The sequence below is a fragment of the Sparus aurata genome, chromosome 8, assembly GCF_900880675.1.
Source record: "Sparus aurata chromosome 8, fSpaAur1.1, whole genome shotgun sequence".
Classification (NCBI taxonomy): Eukaryota; Metazoa; Chordata; class Actinopteri; order Spariformes; family Sparidae; genus Sparus; species Sparus aurata.
The window spans coordinates 24,022,788-24,046,096 of record NC_044194.1 but is presented as its reverse complement, the minus strand read 5'-3'; the positions used below and the strand labels follow the sequence as shown (position 1 = coordinate 24,046,096).

Sequence of the window (23,309 nt, the reverse complement as noted above, 5' to 3'; positions counted from 1 at the left end):
CCTCGCTGTTGGAGCCACTGTTCTTGGATGTTGCCGTGGAGGTGGCGGTGGCCACTGTGGCCACCGTGGCTCCACTGGCTGCTCCGTTCTGGATCATCGGTGGGCCGTGCTCCTCAATGATCTGCACACTGCTGTTGTTGTCAAGCTCCTCACTCTTGCGTTTAAGCCCGCATCGCTGGTAGGTATCCAGGAGACTGACCGTGCTGCGGCGTGTCAGGTTGTGAACGCCGACCCCGCCACCCAAACCACTGCCGCCGCCGCCACCTCCACCACCACTGCTGTTGCTGTTGCTGCCTCCACCCCCGCTGCCCAGCAGAGACCCCACAGCCCCCGAAGTGCTGCTGGCTGAGGCGACCACGATGTGGCCCGCGCTGGCTGGGAAGATGAGCGCCTGCTCGTAGGGCAGGGTGGAGCTGGCGACCTGCAGGGAGCTGTTGATGCCTAGGGGGCCACTGGCGGCCGACAAGTTCTTGCTGCTGTTGTGGCTGTAGACTTTGCTGTGTGTGCCGTACCCTGTCATATCCCAGTTGCAACTCTGCTCCACCTTCAGTTTCTTCACGCTAAAGAAGGCACTTGATTGGAGAGTGTGAGGGGAGAACACTTGCACTTGCGAGGCCATACCTGTGACAAGAGGGGCACAGAGGGGAGGAGCAAAGAGGACAGGAGGGGAATGAAAGGGAGAGGTTAGGAAACTGAGAGTGTCTGAAACACGAGCAGTAGCCAGAAGCTTTAAATAAAGACAGCTTGGGTCAGAGCAGGTCATTAAAACATGAAGCATATAGGCTGATGCATCAGCATGTTAACCTCTTGAACTCTTTGACATCAATGTAAAGTAACAAGCATCGAATAACCTTCAAAATGTCATTTAGGATTTGTTGCTCCGGCATTAAGTCGTACTATCGCTACTCATATTCTTTTTCATAAAACGTCAAGGACTTTGTTATCAAAACTGGTGGGAAAGGGATTGTTTTTTCTATTCAGTGTAATGACATTTTTATATAACATAAATAAAGTCCGAATGTTTAGCAGAAAGATAAGCCGCTTTAGATTGAGTAGTGCTTATGCGAACCCCCGGTTCATGCAGAGGAAATGCCATTTCCCCACTGTTCCCATCTGCAGCAAAGTAAATAGGCTGAGTGAATACTAAAAGAATACCCTTTCATGAGACACTCCACAGAGACAGCAGAGCAACACAAAACCGTACACAAAAAACAGGACCAAAAAAAACGTCTCCAGGAATGATTGCAATTTCCTTCCCCACTACACAACCCAGCCCTTGCATTTATTGGTACACAATTATTCAGCTTAGGGAAGGTGGTGGAAGAAATTTTGCTCATGCAACTATGAGAACAGGAGAGGGGCACTGAACTCCCTCTCAACTACTGCTCCCGAAGACAACAAAACAAAAGCAAAACTGCAGCGAGGCTGTGCTCTGAACTCCTGGGAACAAGCTGCCTCAGAATAAGCAAAAGCTTCTCCAAGCAAACAACTGCCCAAAAATAGTCCCTTTCTTTATCTCTCTCTCTGCAAACAGGCTTGTTTGTAACACTGCACTGATTATTACAGGATGATTATTTGAGACTTTTCGTAACGCTACGTTGAAGCGGTTTCCAGTAAAAGCCCAAATTAGTTTTCTACTAACAAACTAAGAGCTTCCACCTGGCCATACCAGTGCCCTCGCAATTAGGCCTCGCTGTTGATCGACCGATGCATGAATCAAAGAATGTTTCAGTCACTGCTCCCTTGCACACACACTAACAACACTAACAGAATCAGTGCATGCAAACACCCCTTAAATTTTGTTTGCTGCTGGAAAAAAATGCTGCTTTTGTGCGATTTATGGACGTCTTGCAAGCTGGGAAGTGTTGCTCTGTTCAAGCATAATTAGAGGCCCATTTCCCGCCAAGATGGGAGGACCTCCATAATTGTGGGCTCTATTCTACAGACAGAAAGCAGAGGAGGGGATACTTTGTCATTATTAGCCCTTTGAGTGGTGATGATGATTAATTCAGTAAGAAGTTGGCAGCTCTCCACTACACTTTGCTTCATTTGTCTTTTTTAACACCACTAACCTCACGTCCTCCTCTTTTTTTGTATGTGTGGTTTTTTTTTTAGCTTCTCTTTGGCCTTGCCTGGACTTACTGCGTGGTCATCTGGTCTTAGCCCTAATGCTGCGGGATTGAAGCTGCAGCGCACATTAGAGGGCTCACTGTAAGCTTGGCGGGTGTTTAACTGATGTAGCGTAGCACCTCCATGCCTCTTTTAATGTGTGTTTAAGCTTCAGCCATGATATCTGTATACATTCTCTGAATGATAATTAAAATTTGTCTTTTTTTTTTTCTTTCGCACTTCATGTCCAGTCCTGTAGGTATGACTGGTCCAGAGAGGTAATGAAGATCGTCCGCTAGGCTATTAGGGGCAAGGCCCTCTGCTAATCACATAAGCCCTGAAGGCCAGATGTCACTCCTTGGATTACCAATTCCTGTGCCTGGACTTTACGCTAAAAATAATTTGAATGATGGGTTGCGTCACAGAGTGCCGTCAACAGTGTGTGACTGAGAGCCTGACAGTATAATCACAGGCACAGACTGATGGACACAAAGATGGATGGACAGACATTGGGCTGGCTTGTTCCTCCTATGGAAAATTCCAGCATTACATATCTGCCAGCATGATTATTGATAGCTTGGGGTTTAACAAGGCCAGATTGAGGCTATGGCTGCTCTTTGCATTAGCATCACATGAATTATTTCAACCCCGATCTTAGTCACTCATTGACTCTCTGTCAGTTTTAACACTGTGGTCAGAGGGTTCACTTGACATTGCCTACACGGTGCAATGAACTGAGGGCCACATGTTTCCCTTAAAAGCCTCAAGAATATAACTAGCAAAATATGCCACGAAACTCTGTACAAACAGCTTTTAGAGCCCTGTGCCGAACACAAATAAGTATTTAAACGGGCCAAAAGTAAGAGGTCAAACGGCTGGAACGTTATCTCATGACAACATACACAAGCAACAATGTGACCAATTATACTTTGTTGGGAAAGCGGCTCTGGTCCTCATGAATCACTCCTCACCCAAACTGAAGTTCAAACATATTTATGATCTAGAATCTGCACAACCAAGTCCTCTATACGGTTAACAGAAGAAAAAAAATACACACAGTGCAGAAAAAGACCTTCCATTGAAAATGTGTTACTGAAGTTTATTTGAATATTTGAACTCAATGCCAAGTGCAAAACTGTAAAGGTCCATTGTTGCACATTTACAATGTTGGAATGCCTTCAGTAGCCAAGGCTTTCCATTTAGCATACCTAAAGGAACGCTGTGTGTGTGTATGCGGGACCACATACTGCAATTAAGCATGCCAGAGAGGCATTTTTCCACTGTTTAGAGGCTGCATGTTAAAATGGTAGTAGTCAATGTTTTCAGAGAGATTACTTCCCTGTCAGGGGTTTGTTAATCTTCTTTTTGGGAGGATCAGGGCCGTTCTGCATGCCATGCAAGGGTGAGAGACGGACTGAAAGGGAGGGAAGGAGAATAGAGCGTGGCCACGAGTGGCCCTCACATTCTCGCCTGTGACCTGCTTCTGTTTGCTCTCTTTTATTAAAGCCGTCATTTATTCTCCGCTGACAACATGACAGAGAGTATTGATGAGGAAGCCTTTAGACACCACCAAACCTGCCAAGCGGCCCTTTGTAATTGCAAATAGCCTTTTAATTTAAGCCTGCTTATCATTTGGCTTATTAATGCTTGTCCTCAAAGTTCTGTGCTTTCACACAAATCATAATTTAAAACGATTTAAGGTTAGCATTAGAGCCCCACCAACATATCGTTTGACAGATATTAACAGATATATCCGTATTGGCGTATTAGTTGCCCGATGTGCACCAATGTGAAACCGTCATATTTTCAACATCATATATTTTACTTCAAAATATCTGTGTCAGCAGCGCCCCAAAAATCCAGTATCAGTTAGGCTCCAATTTTATTGCACTGTGAAGGCAACAAAATTCATCAAAACTGTTTCGATGTATATGCCAGTCATCACCTGGAAAACTATTCAGAGACAGCGGTCAGGTCTGTCTGGTCGATGTCCCCTGGCCTGGATATATTTGGACTACTTCCTGAAGCCTAATGGCTACCGACAGCAATGGAGCCGCTCTGATGACCCCGTATCTTAACTGGACATCCCAGCGTCTGCAGCACTGGCCCGTGTGTGGGGTTGAGCCAAATGACTGGCTAATAATGACCCCGACTTCTGACTGTCTAGACAAAGCATTATCTCGCCCTTCGCTGCTGTTTTCATGTGGATTTCAGGGCACCGCCTGCAGCAGCTTCATCCCTCTTCCGAACATAAGGAAAGATCAAGATAATGTGTCTTAGTACTGGAAGGTATCGGGCCACCAGGCCAGCTTCTTCTTTCCTCATTTGACATTTTGTTCACAGTGGTGAAAAATGCTATCATGTTAATCTAAACCCATCAAATCATTCAGTGAGCCGCTGTTCTCTGTACTATGGAAGCATCTGTGTTTTCTCCTTCATTCCTTTAAAGACCTATAGGACAACATTTGGGCACCTGACTCTCCTGACCTTTCCTAAGCAACTTACAGCCGTATATTTTAATATTATCCGAGGTGTTTTTTCAGTGATAAACAGATCGAATCCTATATTTCACTTACTGACCATATAAATGCATCTAAAAAGGACGATAGGAAGGTTATTACATCATAACAGAGAAGGCTGGAGCAAAAATAACATTTTCAGAGATGTATATTATCCCTTGAGCGTGAAGAACAAAAGTGTCCTCATAAGACTCTTTACTGCCGGCCCAGAAGAGGAGACCACATGGGTTACCTTGACGAATCGATGCTGCAGGACGTGATGGCACAATCCCGTATACTACGAAGCCCCTGAATACCCAAACAAGACATGTGTGGTACCAATGAAAAGCTGAGAAACACCACCTTACATGGGTTTTTAAAGCACAAGGACAGGAATAGTCAAAAATCAAAAAATCTCAAAACACTGAGTGTTAATTGATATTTCAAGGTTTCACCCATCAGGACAGGCATCTTTAGTTGGAGTGATGCTACATCCAGATGAACACCTGTAGTGGGAACACTGACAGAGACTTTGGGTTTACACCGACCAGTAAACGCACCACAGACGAGGAACATCTTGTCCATACAGAGCAGCCTAGCTTTGTGTTCCTGCCTCCTGCCTGAGCTCTGCCCTCAGTGGGGGAGCTACAGCTTGACACCGCATATCTCTCTCTCTCCCTCACACCCGTGGCCACTATTGACTACCCTGTCTGCTTTTTTAGCTCTCTCATCTCTGCTTATTTATAGAATAATGCATCAGACAAGCTCGCGGGGAGATACTGTCACGCAGGCCGCTGCTCCATCAGCCATTACGCTCATCCTGACCACGGTATCTGACCGTTTGGGATCGCACCGACATTGCTTCCAAACGCTGAAAAGAAGGGGACATATCCAGCATGCGGCATCCCGCATATTGACAGCTGTGTCACAGACACTCACAGGACTTCTTCGTGGCTTGCAAATCAGCAACGCGCCGGCTGTAGATGTGACACTCCCTCAACTCCCCCCTTCCTGGAAGCAAACAGCCAAAGATACAAAATGTTGTGTCGGCTGTGAGATAACACGTTTGGTCAGCACTTGTTCAAACACACACGCGGATACATGAGCAGGACGAGACACACATGAGGGCGACTGATTTGAAACACAACTCCGGATAAGTTCAAGTTGAAATATTAACACTCCTAACCTAAAGTAAAGGTTGGTCCACACAAGGTAACCGTCAGCAGATAAGGAGGCTGCCACTCACGCTGTAAAGTGCAGTCATAAAAAGGGCTGGTGTGAGAAAAAACATTTGTCTGGTTTATACTGTCAGGTCAGCCTGACGAGGCTGAAGGGACAAAGAACGGAGGAGAGGAGCACAGAGGCTGTAGTCGAGCTGGATCTTTATTAATCAAATCACGAGTGACCGAGGGAGGGCCGAGTGACCAAGTGCACAAAGAGGCACAGCAGAGACCAACTTCCTCCCAGAAGAAAGAAAGAAAGAAAGAAAGAAAGAAAGAAAGAAAGAAAGAAAGCAAAGAGGCCTTGCTGCAGAAGTAAGACACTGAATGTAGGACAAATAAGAAACTATATTTGCTCCGTGTGGCGGCATAAAATAAGGACAAGGGGAGCGAAACATGCCTGACCATAAACCGATGCCACCTGTTAACTCACGGCTTGGCTGCACTACCGCTGACTTCCACTGTACGCATCGAGCAGTGCAGCTCGCAGCGCGGGGCCATGCAGGGACACGGGTGTACCTGATAACCAGCCGTTCTCCAGAAAGCTTATCATTTACGCGCAGCGAGAAACGCCCCGCCACACCACACTTCCTCTTATGTCATTAGCATCAACAATGACAGCTGGACACAATGTACCGTAATGAGATCAACATACGAGAAACTGCAGGCAAGAAGCAGAAAACAATGCAGGGGGAAGGGGAGGGGGGCGCGCGCACAGATGAGTAAAATCATGTGGGAGAAAGACACTGTACTGTACAATGGTAAATTGATTAGAGAGGGGCCAGCGATGTGTGGATGCTGTTGCGTGCCGACCGTGCTGCACTATAGTCAACAGAGTATGGAAGTGTAGGGAGGACAAAAGCCAGTGATATGCAAAGACGAAACACCAGCAGCGCCTACGACACACAGGCCCGCATACGCAAACCGAAGGAGAAGCCGTGATACTGTTAGCTATCAACATGGTAGTCATTATTCATCCTGATGTTCAACAAAAGGCCAAGAGGAGAGCGAGGCTTGTAAAGGAACCTTTGAGAGACGGATGGACCCCTTAATTCCATTTCTAAAGGGTCTTCCTGGACACGCAGATTGAATTATACTGTCAGACGAAAACAATCAATTGACAGGGAAGAAAAACAAACCAGAAAAAAGGAACGTAAAAAATGTTTTTCATTTAGTATGCATGGGTTGTCCTGTATATTCTGAACAGGTATTTACCTTGTGAAGATTAGAACTGTATTAACATGCAAAGTGTTAAATGAGTATTACTGGAATATTAGCACTACTTAAGGTTATTAAACTAATGATTTCAGCTCTGCAGAGTACGAATGAGAGAGTCAAACGGGGACAGTTGGAGGGAGTGCTGCCTTGGCCAGACGGCATCATTGCTCCACCCTGCCACCCTGCCCTGTCCTGCAGAACGGACCCGGATTTGGGTGTGCTCTTCAGCTCAGGAGTCAAAGTGTGCTGCTGCGTTAATATCCAACAGCTGCAATAATGCCTGTCCTGCTCGCTGCGCCCATCTCCACCACCAAGGATGCACTGAGCACCAGAGGCGCAGCTCCCTGCATGTGTGCACAACGTGTGAGATGCACGCGTGTTTGTCTGTGCGTCTGGCTTGGCTTTCGGTGCTTCTTAAACCTTCCTGAACTATTTGTCAAACCTCTAGCATCCTAGCTATGTGTTAATGACAAGCATGGACGCACCACCCCAAACACACACACACACACCTAGAGGGATTAATCGGGCGCCCCACCCCTTTTGAAACCCTTCACTGAACCCACACAAGACAGGAACCAGTCGAACCTGACCGGGCACCAGAGGTGCAATCACACACACGCACGATCAACACTTCCCGTATTTACAAAACACAGCTATGTTCAAGCTGATATGATAGAGATATCTAGCTTGAATTAAAAAACTTAACAGAAGAGGAACAAGATATTCGGAAAATATATATGAACGAAAAGTGCTTTGCAGATTTCTCATTTTGCATTGCTGCAGCTGGTGCGAAACTTCCGAAAAGCTGGCCGTTACTTTCAGCTCTCAGTTGCTCACAAGTCCTCAACTTGAAACCAGGATGGCGGAGGGTGCTTTTGATGCCGGTGCTTGAAACCCACTTTTTACTGCCTGAAACAGAGGCAGACACAGGAAGAAACAAAACCTCTGCCCATCTCACATCAGAGCTCTTTATAACCCCTCCACATGTGGTCGGCCTTCCGCTCCCTCGTCTCCCCCGGTATATCCTGCGACCTCCCCTCCCATACTCTCTGGATGGTGCACATGCCTCCCCAGGCGACAAGGGTGTGTGATATTTCAGCAGGGGGTGCGAGGCTGCTGCTCGGGGCCTATTAAGGCCACAGATCAAACTCATTTTTTTTTTTTTTTACTACAAATGCTTTTTTTCTCCCCCTCTTAAATTCCTCAACGTGCACACCTGCCTTCATGCCGCGGGTTCCATACGAACGCTCAATAAATTGTTTTAATCTCGTAATCTCCCTTCATCTTCTTCTCTTTAACCCTCGCTCCCTCTGCCGCCTCTCTCATCCTCTCTGTCTTTGACAAAGTAAGGAGGCCCACTGCCGCCACGCTATATATTCAAACAGCCTTTTAAAAGATTACGGCGCACACACACACACACACACACAGAGACACACACACATGCTCACATACCAATTTAGCAAAAGCATATGTGTCCTTAATCCGACTGACAGTGTCTCGTAAACATGGCTGTTGAGTCTTTCTGGCCACAGGGCTGAAGAAATAAATATGGCTGGCCGACTCAGCCCTCTGCGTCTGATTCAGCGTGAAAATCATGGCTTTAGCAGATTATATTTACAGTGTCCTGACAGTCACAAATAGCAAAACCAGGCAGGAAACGGCTCCTCTGACCATCGGTTTTTAACACCCACATGCTGGGCGGCCGTGCACACATTTTTGAATTAGCTTGCATAAACACCTTCAAAAGGAGCACGAGAGTTGTTGCTTTTACAATTATAACCATTATGACATACTTTGTTTGGTTAATTACACGAGCAAGAAATAGCAAATTACACGAAACAAGACCCGTGTAAGAGAATTTGCCAGTTTGCGTTTGGTCCTGTGGTGGTGGAGGACTTATTTCTGAACTCCCAGTTCAGGATAGTAGCTGAGAGGGATTTTAACAGATGGAAAAGATGAGCTGTGGGAAGCCAGTAAATAATGATTCATCGTACTGTAAGATGCTTGACTGTGAGTAAAGATAGAAATGCTTGTGTGTTAGACTAGCTGATGTAATTTTTTTTCTGGCCGGGCTATTAAAGCATTGAAAGGATCTGAATGAGGTCCGTGTTACTGAGATGGATGCCACTTAACGCTGCCATGTTTGTGCCCAAATGTCTTTAAGTTTAAGGCTCAACGATCGCAGAGCTCCTCCTCCGTCTCACAGAGGCCTAATGAGGTAAAAACAACCCGCCTGGCCTGAACAGCTCTGGAGCAGTGGTGGAAAGAGAACAGGTCCTCGTCGTTAAAGGTCATTTTTTGGCCTTTGTCCGGGCCAGCTTCTCTAAAAGTGATGGAGGGGCGGGAGCATGTTGGTGTGTGTTAGCAGCTGCCGGGCTCTGTCAGGGGATCTGAAGAGACGGGCGCCTCACCGGACAGCGCTGATCCCAGATGTAAGACAGGTTAAAGGAGAGGAGCGGGGTGAGACCCACAACCCCCAACACACCGCCAACACTGAAATCCCTCTAAGTCCAGTGACCCCCCCCCCCACACACACACACACACACACACACACTCCACTCCTTAACCAACTGCCAACCCCCCACCTCCCCAAGCGCCCCTGACCTCAGGCGGTGCCCCGGATCCCCGCAGGCCCCCAGAAGAGGGTATTCATCTCTTCACCCCAGCTCCACTGCCTCCCTCCCTCCATTTTCTACCTTACTTCTTGGATCTTTGTCACTCCCAATCTCTCTGCCATTCTGCCTCTCACTCTCTGTCTCTCAGGCTGAATGAAGGGGTCAGTTCAAAAGGCTGCCAGGCAGAGAGCTGCCGGCTGGTCATGATGTGCCTGAGGCTTTGAAGTGAGGAGTGGATCTAAAAGGTGTGCAGCGTGATTTGTATGCTGCAATATAACCAGAAACATAAACAGGTGCTGCCATTGCTCTTCTTTATAGTTAAGTTTACCACTCATGCATGCTTTATAACAATAAACACTTCCAAATGGATAAATGTTGCAATTGTTTCTGTTATGTGACCATAAATATGTGTCAAAGACAAGCCTAAAGTTTCTATTGTAAATCTACTAAAATAAAAATGGCTGCACTGTATTCCCTCTTTGTCTGAAACCTAGTCTCTTCTGATTGGTCAGCTCAAACATGCCTGAGCCAACACCCATACAGTCAGTCAATTCCAACGTGCCAAACTAGCCATTAGGTATAAATTATTCAAATGCGTGACATGGTGAGGTAGTGTGATGTCACAAAGTCACAGAATTAAAGGTGGGACGACTGACGAGGCATTTCAGGAGCAGTGTTTTCTGTGGGAGAGAGGAGCTTCTGTTGGTGCTGACTTTTACCTCTTCGACTCCCAAGAGCTTTCACATGCACAAGAACCATATAAAACAATGAAGAAAAGGGGGGAAAAAAAGCATAGTAGGGATCCTTAAAAAAAAAAAAAAGTTAAAACTGCCTTCAAACAACCATAACGATTCATTTATGCTGCAACTGAATGAGTTCATGGAGCTGTGGGGAAATATTTCTTACAGATAGGACTTTCCTCATGTCAGCACTGGAGCGGTATTAGAGGAGCCACAGGATTGTCTAATTGAATCAATGACTTTTTAACTTCGCTGTCTTTTCTACTTTATCCCTTAAAAGCTCATAAAAGCAGCCTTCAGCGGCAACACAGAAATAATTTTCTCAAAACAAGCATCCGCACGCTCAAATCAGTGCAAAAATCTTTCTGCATAATCCTTAAAATCTCAGCGATTTCTGTCAGCACATTTTGTCACTTCCACCTCTCGCTCTTTCTGATGTGTGACTTGTGCTTTTACTGTTTTGTGGGACCCATTTTTCACGGGTAATACCTGAGAGAATCCCTGATCTGAACCGAATTAAGAAAAAAGAGGCATCCCTTGAGACGGAGAGGTGCCTATATCTGTGACAGTCACATTTTGTTTCCATTTCTGGTTTCATCGCAGCCCGCTTTCATGGTAATAGAATAATGGGAATCATGCAGCATTTATAGAAAAAAAGAGATAAGTGGTAGCAGATCGAATAAGAAGATGAGAATTGGAGGATGATTGTATGTGAAAATGAATGTGAGAGCAAACATGGCTCCAAAAAAGGTGAGCAGAGAAGAAGGAAGGGGCTAAAGCTGCTCATTTCCATGCCTGTTGACTCTTTTGACTAGCCCAGTCCTCGTCTACGCTGCCTCCTTTCTCTGGTCCGTGCCTTTTGCCTCCTGGCTCTGGACAGAAATGGGCTTGAGCGCTCGTCTGAGCTTTGAAGTCCTTTGGTTATCAGCCAAGCGTGGCGCTGTACCTGCAGCCATCTGTGAAGGGGCCGCCAGCAGCCACCCACCGCTCCACTTCCCTTCCATGACCGAGAAGGGCCGGAGCCAGCAGTGGTGATGGTGATGGTGATGGGGCTGGTGGCGGCACTTAGTCCACATTGGCTGGCCGCACATGTGTCAGCGAACACTGGAGCATATAAAGCCCCTAAAAATTCCAACCTCAGTGGCCTGATATTACTGTGTAATCCTGTCCTTTTCTGCTCATTTCAATATCTGCCTGTAAACTCTCCCGCTCTCCCTCTTTATCCTCACCCGTCCTCCCACCACGGGGAGGGAAATCATGGAGGTTATGAAAGGCTTGATTAAAAACTGCAAACCATTTTTCACTCTGCACCCCGCGTAATATGAAGAGACGGTTAGGATCTTTTGTTTAAATGAAGTGGCGGTGAGAGTGGTAGTTGCCCTCACCATCCAGCTGTAGTATCTTACATCATCGCTGTTGCATTTGCGCCGCATTATCCGAGGCTTTGATCAACTTTTTTTTCCGCTCACTCCGTGTGGCATGTCAAGTTGACAGTCAGCAGGAGAAGCAGCAGTTCTTAACCAACATATGTGCAATGTCAACCGGACTTGTGTGTGTGTGTGGGGGGGGGGCATCACCACAAACAATAGGATTAAAACCTGGTGCAGCGTGCACCACAAACAAGGTTTGGTTTCGGGGGTTAGTGATGGCAATAACACAAGCCAGGAAAGGGATTGAGAGGCGGGAAAAGATGGGGGAGTCTGAGGGCTTCAGGGTGGGGGTCATGATTACAGAGAACAAAAAAGCTACAGTAGTTAGACCTCATCTCAGGCCAGCCTCCAATTACACACACACACACACACACACACACACACATACACGCACCCACATACATGGGGGCTTCCAATCTGGCCATCAGGCTGTTGCTGGAGTGTCACATGGGCACCATGTGTGCTGGCCAATGGCCTCTCGGCTTATCAACAAACAGAGCTGGATGGAAGGGCAGATAAGAGATAGAGGTGGGGGTGGGGCCATGGAAAAAAACGCGGGGCCGATGGGTGTGGGGGTGGGAATCGGAGGGGTCATTGGCAGATGATGATTACAAAGTGTGCGCTCAATCTCCAGCATGTGAGCAAAATGCAGATCACGCGGCAGCGTGGTGTTATAAATTCACATATATGTATGTATAAATAAAAAAACAATTCGACACCTTCGGCATATAAAGTGCCCTTTATGCTGGAGGAATCCCTGTGTAATTACTGCTTAACGGGCCCGAGTTAACAAAAGGCTTCATTCAGTCTGCGCTGTGTTGAGAAGCAGTAAAATGTGAACCTTTGTTTGAACAGTGGCTCTCGTAGCAGATCAAAGCATCGGATGTGTCATAAGGTGCAGAGAGTCTCGGTAGGCTATCGAGCTTTTAAAACAGATGCTAGTCTCATCCTCGCTGTGGAGCAGGAGGAGGCTATTCAAATTAAAGATGGACATTCGTCTATTTTTTTTTTCCTCTCGCGCTGAACATCGAATACAAGGGGGTGAACATTATCAACCAGAAAAGTGTTTCCCAAAAACTACAAATCCATCCAGAGGATAAATGATCCATTCAGCACTTATAATCAAAATACTATGTGTGTTTTAAGTCTTTTTCAAGCAATCAAGGGTACTGTGATCTCAAGGTTTCAAGTTTTAAAGTATGTCGTCATTTATGCCACTGTGTGTCGGGGGTGTCTCAATCAAAACAAAGCGAACACCGCGTGGGATCGTGGGAGTTGTCTAAATTGCTGATGAAAATCTATCTAATGTTTACGGACAGGTCACACTTTAACATTTAATTCACCATATGTTAAGTCACATTCCTTCCTCAATCGGCAGGCGACCATTTGAATCGCATCTTGACTTTCAATAAAATTAACGATTTCTCCGTGTTTCAACAGTGTTGTAAACATTCCTATAATGCACATACACAACTCAACAAAAATATCATGACAGAAGTCTAGTCATTTTTAGACATTTTAACGCAGAAATGTTTCAAACTGTTAAATCCAGATATCACAAAAGGTCTTTTACATTTTTTTTATTTGTTATTGGCCGGTAAGTAAAAACAACTGCGAGACGCCTGTTACACCAGCTTCCTCCTTAACAGAGCCTGGAGTCGTTACACTGCTAGTCAGAGAGAGCCAGAGGCAGCTGTTCCACACAGGCTGACACCATGCACAGTGTGAGACAACAGCGCACAGGGGGGGGAAAAAAAGGCCCTTCACACATGCATGACAACCAACACGGAAATGCCTTGTGTAAGCAGTCGACGGGGTTGAGGCTCCATCGCAGCCAGACCCCCACCTCCCCCCCTCCCCCTTTCCACTTCGATAAAAACGAACTAATGTCAGCAACTGATGTGGTCTCCCGGCTTCAAGGACCTCAGAGCCTGGCTTTCAGAGTCGTTTCTGAGAGAGGTCTGAAACATATGGCAGAAGCACTAAAACAGGAGGCTAACTGAATGAGGAGAAAATGAGAATTGCAAGGTCCCACTTGCATCTCAACTGAATTTCCTCCTTTCAAAGAAAGAAAAAAAAAAAAAAAAGAGTCTAGAGAAGAATGATGTGCTGGAGTAGTAGAGGCAGTTTTACTCCAGAGAAATCTGCCAGGAGAGAGTATATGAAAAGTTGAGCCTGTTGAAATAGCCAGACGTATTCTGCTCGTATTCAAGACTGGGGCCTCCTGCGTCAGACTGGCCTCCACTAACCTGTCATTTCGATCCAGGCTGACGCCCCCTCACGACCCCCTCCCACCCCCCATTCTGTTTCCAAAACCCTCAGATCACACCTGTGAACTATTTCAGCACATCAGAGAGCTCACATATTCCCCCGTCTTCCACTGAGAGCTCCGCACACACACACACACACACACACACACACACACACACACACACACACACACACATAACTCGTCTCATATAAAACTCACATCCTATCTCCCTTCAAAGGTCTGGCTTCTTCTTCTACTAAATGCTTCAACAAATCAATAGCGCCAAGAATCCCCCCCCCCCCCCCCCCCCCCCAACACTGGATTTCACTCCCTTTTTCAGATAGGAAGCTTTGAATAATGCAAAAGTGATACTTGTAAAGACAGCTTATCCATTTTCATAACCCTTTCAGAGCAAGAGCCTCCTCGCAAACAAGTCAGGAGGTTATTCACCGGGTCAGCACACAGATCAAGATGGCCACTGAGTGAAAGTGGAAAAACAAGAGATAAACATTCACAATGGCACCTACAAGGATTCTCTGAGTGATGACTGCTCTTTCCCCGCGAGCTATTTGAGTGCAACTAATCACTCCATCTCTCGCCTCCCTCCCCTGGCCTTTTCTCCTTCTAAACTGTGGACAGTGAGGAGCTAAACACACCACCGCTCTTGTCACACCACGTCAGGAAGAGAGACCCTCCTCGGTTCCCCTCCGACCCCGCGGCCCCTGAAGGCCCCGAGCGTTCTTCCTGCAATTCTAATCAAAGTTTAAAAAGCTGCAACCTTGGACTCTCGGCCCGGGTCGAGGGCTGCGAGGAAGATATCAATCAAGTGGCTCCAAACAAGCGTGAGGGGAAGAGGGAGGGAGGCAGAGAGAAAGTTGAAGTCTGGCTCTCGGTGTCCCTCTGCTCCGTCCTCAGAGGAGTAACTTCCCCTCATTCCCCATACCTGGAAAACTACCAGGTAATTCAGGGGCGCATTAACACGTAATGGCCGTGTAGATGGATAAAACATTAATCTGCCTGTGATGCTGCAGCGCCTGTCACCACCGCCATCATCATCACCATCATCATCATCCGCCTCTGAGTCATACTCTGTACATTTTTCCAGGCCGGAGTGAATGAATCCTCTCTGGAGTCGCACTGGTTGACCTGCGAACGAAACTGACTTCCTGCCCGGCCGGTGCCCAGCTCCGCAGCTGTCTAATCCCCTCCCAGGCTCTGCCCTACAAATGGGTGAAGGCACATGTGTGCGCACTCATGCACAGATAGAGAGACGTGCGCACACGCAGGCATGAGCACGCCACAACAGCCATACCTAGCCAGGGAAGAGGACAGACAGGGGGATTGGCGGTGTCTGAATATTATCTTTTCCACAGCTGGGGGCTGCTGGAGCCGCTCCGCTCATCAGACATCCATCAAGGTGTCAGTTTGGGTTATGAGACTGAGCTCCCAGGGTGATCAGAACGCTGCCCCGGCTGCCAGCAGGCCCGCCTGACGGCCTTCTGTCCCGGCCAAGAAGGACCAAAGGCAAACACGTACTAAAAAAAGGGTAAGAAGCATAACCAACACGGACACAAATTGAAACAAGCTGACCACTTACTCGGCCGAGGATGATCCTCGTCCTGATGGATGATCATGAAAGAGAAATCAAGTTCAGCGAACAAAAACAAACCTTTTTCAAACAACAAACTTTAAACCATCATGGGCAGCAGTTAATCATATAGATTTGAGTTGTTACTTGCCCTCCAGCTAAGGGTGAGTAATCACCATAACAACTCCCCCCCCCCCCCCCCCCCCCCCCCCAAGAAAACATTTCCACCAGAGACTTTGGTCATTTCCATGACTGCTCCACATAACAGCCCTCTCCAACACTGAGGAGGACAGGCGAGGTAATTAATTCCCCCTGCCGCCTCTTTCTCTTCCCTTCTCCTCCTCTCCACGGTGAAGGGAAAAGCCGGGGAATGTAATTTACACTAATTACCTTTTGCATAGGAGTCTCATTTCAACTTTCCTTTTCATGTCGTAGCGCCGTAGTCTCGGGCTATACGCCTCTGAGCCCACCGCCCCTAATGAAGAATCACCACAGTGCTCCTATAGCGACACAAGAGCACTGAGTGACGAGTTTACAGCAAACCTGCTGATGGTCTACATCAGCAGCTTTTCTACAGGACGCACACGCTCCTGTTAGAAGCCACCATTGCAGGAGACTTTCTTCCACTAATGTCACTTAAATATGACTTTTCAACAGTTCTTTCTCTTGATGGTGATTTGGACTGGAGAAGAGAGGTGGGTTCCCTTTCACGCCACCAGAGGGACCAGAGAGCAGGCAGGGTGATAGAAAGCATGAGGCTGCTCAAAAATAAATATTGGAGAAGGAGAAGGGGTCAGCATTTTGCTTTGTGTTGTTGCTGTTCACTTTATACAAGCTTCCACTCAGCATGTGGTCCGTACACTTTCACAGGTTATCTCTCCTAAGCATCTGTGCCAGGCGAGCATACTACTTCTGCCCGATGCATGACTACAGCTCAACGAAACCACAATCAAGCACACTAATGCATGCAACTGTATCACACTAACGCATCTGTTTGTATCATACCATATGATCTGCTGGTATTATTTGTATAGTTGCATGAATCATGCACAGTAACCCCCTCCTCCTCCCGATCATGCACGGATTATAATGGGCCGATTGCGTTGTTTTACATTAATAACCCACCTTGCAACGACATTGCAAAGCAAACACACACCGCCCGTGCGTAAATGACTCTCGGAATAGCAAAAACAAAATAAAACAAAAAAACAAGACAACAAAACAACAAAAACTGCATGACAGCGAACAATTTGGGGAAGCATGCGGGGCTGCATCCTCTCAATTGGATTAGTCACAGCCACAATGCTGCAGCGATAGCGAATCTGCTGTGTTTAAGCTCGCCTCTGGTTCCCGGAAGAAAAAAAAACACACACACACACACACACACACACACAATTCACAGGCACCGAAACGCGTAAAGTCAGTCAGCTTCACAGACCGGCGTGAATAAATAATTGGGGGATGAGAGGAGGAATGAGAGGCAGAGGGAGAGAGGGGGGACTCGGACCGATCGGTCTCCGACCTTTTTTTTTTCTCCTCCATCCCCTCTCCTGAACGTAGCAGAGCTATCGTTTCCAGCGGGGACGCGAACACAACGCTCCCAGGTGTCTGGACACACGCAGGCTGCTGTGTGTCAAACATACACGCCAGTTCTGTTTTGGGGGGTTTTTGCAGCCCCTCTTTCTCAGCGCGGTGTGACCAGGCAGAGCCGCTCAGTCGCACTGACTCATAATAACGCTGTTCTGTGAGTGGACGCACGGAGCTGTGGCTGCAGAGGAGACTCACGTCTGCTCCGGGGGAAAAAAATGACACATAAAGTAAATATACGCTGAATTAATCCCGAGGGAAGGAGGAAAGGGGAGCAAAACGCATCTGCCTCCGTATCAGCCGCAATTCAAATTGTACCACAATTGATACAGTGGCAGAGAGACTGAGGAGGGAGAGAGAGAAAAAACAGACAGCACATTTCCCGAACCCGTCTTACCTTCGTATACAGGGGCCATCGGTGCAAGGATTTCTGTTATTCATGGCAAAAAATAAAGCGAGATTTCTGTTCAAAACTCAATGAAAATCTGCCATCTTGAAACACTGATGAGAGTGTCGCCGCGGTCTTCTGCATTACTGGCCCAGTTCATTAGTGAGGAAAATGCTCATAATTCATATCCAGGCGTTTCCGAGCGGAGGCTCCGACGCGAGGGGAGCGACGGAGGAGAGGCTGTGCGGCTCTAATCCCACCTGCGGCGTCTTCTCCCGGGGCTCCGATGATGAGCCGCGATGACAGGTTTCCACTTCAGCTATTGTGCGACATGTCTGTGGAGTGAGGAGTCTCTGCAAAAGTTGCAGTGGTCAGAGCGCAGCGAGTTTGGTGTACAGTGAGAGAGTCGAGCGACGAGCGAGTCGATGGGAGGGAGGGAGGGAGGGAAGGAGGAAGGAGAGGAGAGGAGAGGAGGTGCATCACTCACAGACACACGGAGAAATGATCCTCAGCGTCATTATTATTATTGTTATTATTATTATTATTAGAATATGGTTTTATGATAATAATCTGAATAATGAACAACGATTTCAAGCCTGAGTCAGGAATAAAAGTGAAGAAAAAAAATAATGTGATTAATGTCATTTATATATGTTTTTGTAATGCTGCGTTTTCCCTTTTGTTCTGCAACTTAATTATTGCTTATAATTTTTCATTCCCCCCCCGTGTATTCGACCCTAGTGTTTTCGAAACTTGCATGCCAATAAAGCTTTTTCGAATTGAATTTGATATGAATGATCAACAAGACTCCTACCAGTCAAGGCAAGGAGTTCATGTTTTTTTTTTTTCACCTTGCAGGCCAAAGGTTTTACATAAAGTGAAGAAATGCATAAGGACAAGATTCAAACGCAATGACGAGGCATTGAATTTCAAAATAAAATAAAATCAGATTTAAAACATATGATGTAAAATAAGAAGAAAATATCGATAAAGTACATTCATAGTACAGCTGGGCCCTACTTTTATTAATACAACTATTAAAACTGCTACAGCTACTTGTTATGAAGTAAGTAGTTGCTTTATTTTGAGATGTAATTAAGATTGTGTGTGTTATGTTTACTTTTTGTTTATGTTTATAGTGTATTACTGTGTGTACCTTTCCCTGTGTTATTAGGCCTGCCATTGCTTATATATATATATATATTTTTTTTTTAAGCTTACACTGATTTAAAAAAAAAAACAATAACATTATGTACAGATGATGTAATGTAATAACTATTACTAACCATAATAACGATGGTAATTATAATCAGAATACTGAGGAAACAGCAAGATTAATATTAATCAAGCTGATAGGATCATTAGTGTTTTGATGTAGGTATTTGGACGTAATGCGCTGACAGCTGTTCCTATATTATTCACAGCCGTGCAAAGTGCATCGGGGATCGATGGCTCCGCGGTTGTTGGGTCAGGCCTGCGCGAGGCTGGAGCGCTCCTACAGTAGGCTACAGTATGACGACATGAGATTTGCACAGAATGAACTAGAGCGGAATCGGATTACATAGGCTCACACAAATGTGAGTAATCTGTCATTTACCAGCGACCCTAAACTGCACTCGCAGCAATTTGCGCACCAACCTCTAAATCAAACATGTCGATTTAGACATGTGGGCGGCTGTTGATACAGCAGTGCATCAGAGAGCAGCGGTGTCACCCTATAGCCCACCAAAGAACACTAACCCCGACAAATACATCTGCGGATGTCATGAGCGGGACAAGAGGCACAAAGTAGTTTTAAATAACCACAGAGTTATATTGTGTAAGTGTGAACAAGTCACCAGTGGCGCTCTATCTTCAGCGCATACCGTGCACGTTAAGCCATACAGCTTTGCAAAGAGTTATGCAATTACTCATTGGGTTTAAGTATGTCACAGGGCCCTGCGCCACGGCGCGTCCGAGCGCTGATGTCACTGCAGGACGGGCACGGAACGAGGTCTCACAGGCCCGCAGGGTGTGCAGACCTGTATTTGTTTGGCATTATAACAACAAGTGATGTATGAGACTCTCTCATCAGGAGTGCATCGTTCAGTCATGCTAAGTCCCGGTGTACACAGAAAACACTAGAATGTTCCTGAATGGATCTACTGTGTAATGTGAGCATGCTGGAATAATGTAGAAGCCCGTTGGATATTCAGAAGATGCTGAGGCACAGCCTACTACAGCTGAAGCACCAGCTTCAAAGGAGAAGTTCCATCCACAAAGGGAATTTCAGTCATTATCTACTAACCCGTTCAAAGTCTGGGAAGTGTCCGGGTTTCATTGTAAACAGCAGCATTCGCCTGAACAGCTGTGGTAGATGGGAACTATTTATTTATTTACTGTTTCTAAAATTCAAGTTTAATATTTACAATATTCTTGAGATACTAATACAAACTAAGAAATATATTTTTTTTTTCCATAACTGACTGACAAGCTGTTCTCAGAGGAAAATAAGGTCACCGGAACACACAAAAATAAGAACAACAGCTGAAAAGAAACATGAAACATGAGACAGCCAAATCCAAGCCTCCAAAATCCCTAAAATCCCAAATGGATTTGAAAAGACATGATTTACACCCTTGACAAGCTTCAGCACCACCTTCAGATGGGGTGTGTGCCAACACTTTGAGCTAAGTAGCTATACTGAAGATTTTGGCTTTAAAAAGGGTGGAACTGAAATCTTTTTAAATCAATTTTGGAGACTTGAATTAAACCTTACAATGTGTGGAGCCATTTCAGGTATCTATTCGGTTGTTATCTTTAATTTTTTAAAACAAGTCCCCATCTACTTCAGTTGTTGAGGAGAATCCTTCAATGTTGTTTTGCTGTTGTAATAGTCGGAGTTACTGAATGTAGCCTCCTTTTATTTAGTGGATAATCTAACCTGTACCTAGAAGAAGAGCAGGTGTACTTCCGCTCCACTATGCGTAAAGATGCCGCCAGCGGAGTGAAGACCCCTTTTTATTCTATTTTATTTTGTGACGTGTTGGTGTAGGACCCTCGGCCTGTGTTTGTCAGTGCATGTATGCATGTAATAACTTGTGCCGCAGAGACCTGGCTTGGTATGGTCTGTATAGTGGAATAACAGTATGTGCGGAAATCCCACATGTTGTCTGCTGTGTCTTTAAGCTAACCGGAGCTACCGCCATTGAAAGCGGACCATAACCTTCCCCTTCACCACCCGGTTTACACCGTGAAGCTCCAGGAAAGTTTTGTGGAATATGAATAAAACTTCACCAGACTTTTGACCAGCATGGGGTTGAGTAGATAATGACTGAATTTTCATTTTTGGTTGAACTTATCCTTTATGTCAGCACTTGGCCTTAAAGGAGTATCCAGACTAAAACTGCAATCTGAGTAAAATATGTCGATATCTGCACTCGTGACGAAGGAATATCCTTTATTTATTAATTCAAATCAATGAAAAGCTTGTTCTGTAGAAAGGTTTCTTAGTCTCAGTAACAAAGTCATTGATCTCAAAAGCAAGAGATCCTCATTTTTGAGGCTTTCCTGTATCGTATCTGTATCTTATATTCATATCAACTCACATTAATTTTAACGTCCTGTTACTACTCACCTTTAGGTTAAGCCCCCCTATTCCAAGTAGATACAGATAATAGTGTATTCATCCCGAATAAATATATAACAATAAGTTTACTTACTGTTCCTTAATTATTCATTGACTGTCTTTTAGTGTGGTGCGCTGGCTTTACATAGTATTCTTCATGATTATTTTATATGTTCATATTGCCAAACATTTCATCTAGTTGCGTTTTTCCTTCTATTGAGGCTTAAGCAGAAACAGACCAACAGGTTGTGCAGGGCTGTTGTGGGGATTAGGCAAGAAGGAAGAATATTAACTTGTGTTTGTTATTTGCTGATTTCGCTGCAGTCCGCCGGTCTTTCCCGCAAGGAAGTGTGTGTGTGTGTGTGTGTGTGTGTGTGTGTGTGTGTGGTATCAAGGCACGTATACACCACAGGGCCCCCCTCAGGACAATCAACCCTGGAATAGAGAAATGATACAAATCATTCTCCTGTTTCCTGCAAATCTGACCAGAGACATCTGATTTATTGTGTAGGAACAAATAAATGTTGCAGCTATTCTGCCTCCCTCAGGCTTTCAGTCCAATTATACCAAAGTCCAAATGGAGCAGCGAGACATATCCGTCTCCTCGTCCCCTGTGTTTCCTAAAAATCCAATTACCCAAATCCATTTTTTAAAGAACTACGGTCATTTTTATAAATTAATTATAATACTTTACTCACCAGTAGGATTTTAAATGTGGCGACACAGCAGACATCAAATTAGTTTTAATAAACTTATTGGGAGATTAAAAATGTTAGCGCGCACAAAATGTTCATTACAGTCACTCATTGCATTGCAAAACTGTGTTCACTGTCAGCTATAATAGTACGCACTAGGCCAAAGTTGAACCAGGATGTAGCTCTGCAAAAAGCATTTCCCAACAGTTTGGGAAATAACTTAAAAGTTCAATTTCACCTTTCACTTCCCAGCAGGGTTTTATGTGAAACTGGGGACTTCTAATCTTTCTGACTGCTTGTGTTGCCTTCCTGAATGGTTAGAACTACAAGATCTTGAGGAAAAGGGAACTGTCCTTTAAGGTTTGTGAGCATTTGTAAGACTTTGTCAACGCGGGTGTGCAAAACTTACTCAAACCGATGCTGCAGCAGCCTGCTTAGGCAAGTCTCCAGAATGTCCGAATGCAGCAATCATGCCCTGAAGTTTCATTAAAAACCAGTCAGGAGTGGTGAAGACATTACCCGTGACAGACAAACAGATGATGACATGTTGAACGGACGGACTGACGTACAGACAGACAGATGGTCCGGGGTGATTACATTGGATTAATGACCCACCTCAGCCTCCCCACCCCAAGTTCATCATGTAGGACAATTATGACTCACAAGCTGGAACTACAAATCCCACTGAGTGAAGATAACAAACAGGATGATGTGGCGCACATGTACTCCTCACATCTCATGATTTTCTAATAAACTGGAGGTTAACAAAAGTGACTAATTTGTTATTTTATTCTAGGGAAAAGAAGGCTCACAGACTCCTACAGCCTCTCGCTAATACAAACTGGTTCTTCAGCCAAAGTCCGTCACGTGACACTGAACTGTAATTACGCGTGCATTGTATTTATGGTGTTAACGTGTGTTTACGTTTTCGTTTTGGTTACAATTCGGATTATTTTCCATTGCGAACTTTGCCACACTCAATATGAATTTTATGTGTTCATTTTTTAAGAATGCATGTTTTACACATTAATTGTTAAGGGTTTTGATCAAATCAGTAATTGCACATGAATACATTTGATAAAACATGGCTGGACAAATAATTGCATTCAGCACGTACAGGTATAACAAATGAAGAGTAACAATATAGAACAGCGCCTCTCCATGACCTGCTTTTTCATTTTTCCTGACAAGTGTTTTTGTCTTCCCAGGTCACCTGCAACAATAGGTGTCCCATTCCCGCTGGGATTATAGCGGCCCTTTAAGAACCTCATCCAGACCTTCGATCATTTTGTTAGTAGGCTAAGTAGCCCATTCATTAGTTATGTCTGCTACTAAGCACAAAAATACTACTACTTCTAAGAAA

General features: G+C 45.4%; 1 protein-coding gene across 5 annotated transcripts in view; it reads right to left on the bottom strand.

Moving 5' to 3' along the window:
- Positions 1-18,064, bottom strand: part of hipk2 (homeodomain interacting protein kinase 2) — a 75,399-nt gene extending 57,335 nt beyond the window's left edge. For all 5 annotated transcript variants that reach the window (XM_030425573.1, XM_030425576.1, XM_030425574.1 and 2 more), the window contains exons 1-2: positions 17,654-18,064; positions 1-621 (exon numbers count right to left, since the gene is read on the bottom strand). The exon at positions 1-621 is cut by the window's left edge and continues 559 nt beyond it. In XM_030425573.1, coding sequence (XP_030281433.1) covers positions 1-621; positions 17,654-17,672 — 640 coding nt within the window. In that variant the 5' untranslated portion in view covers positions 17,673-18,064. The remainder of the gene's footprint in view (positions 622-17,653) is intronic.
- Between the last annotated feature and the right edge of the window lie 5,245 nt (positions 18,065-23,309).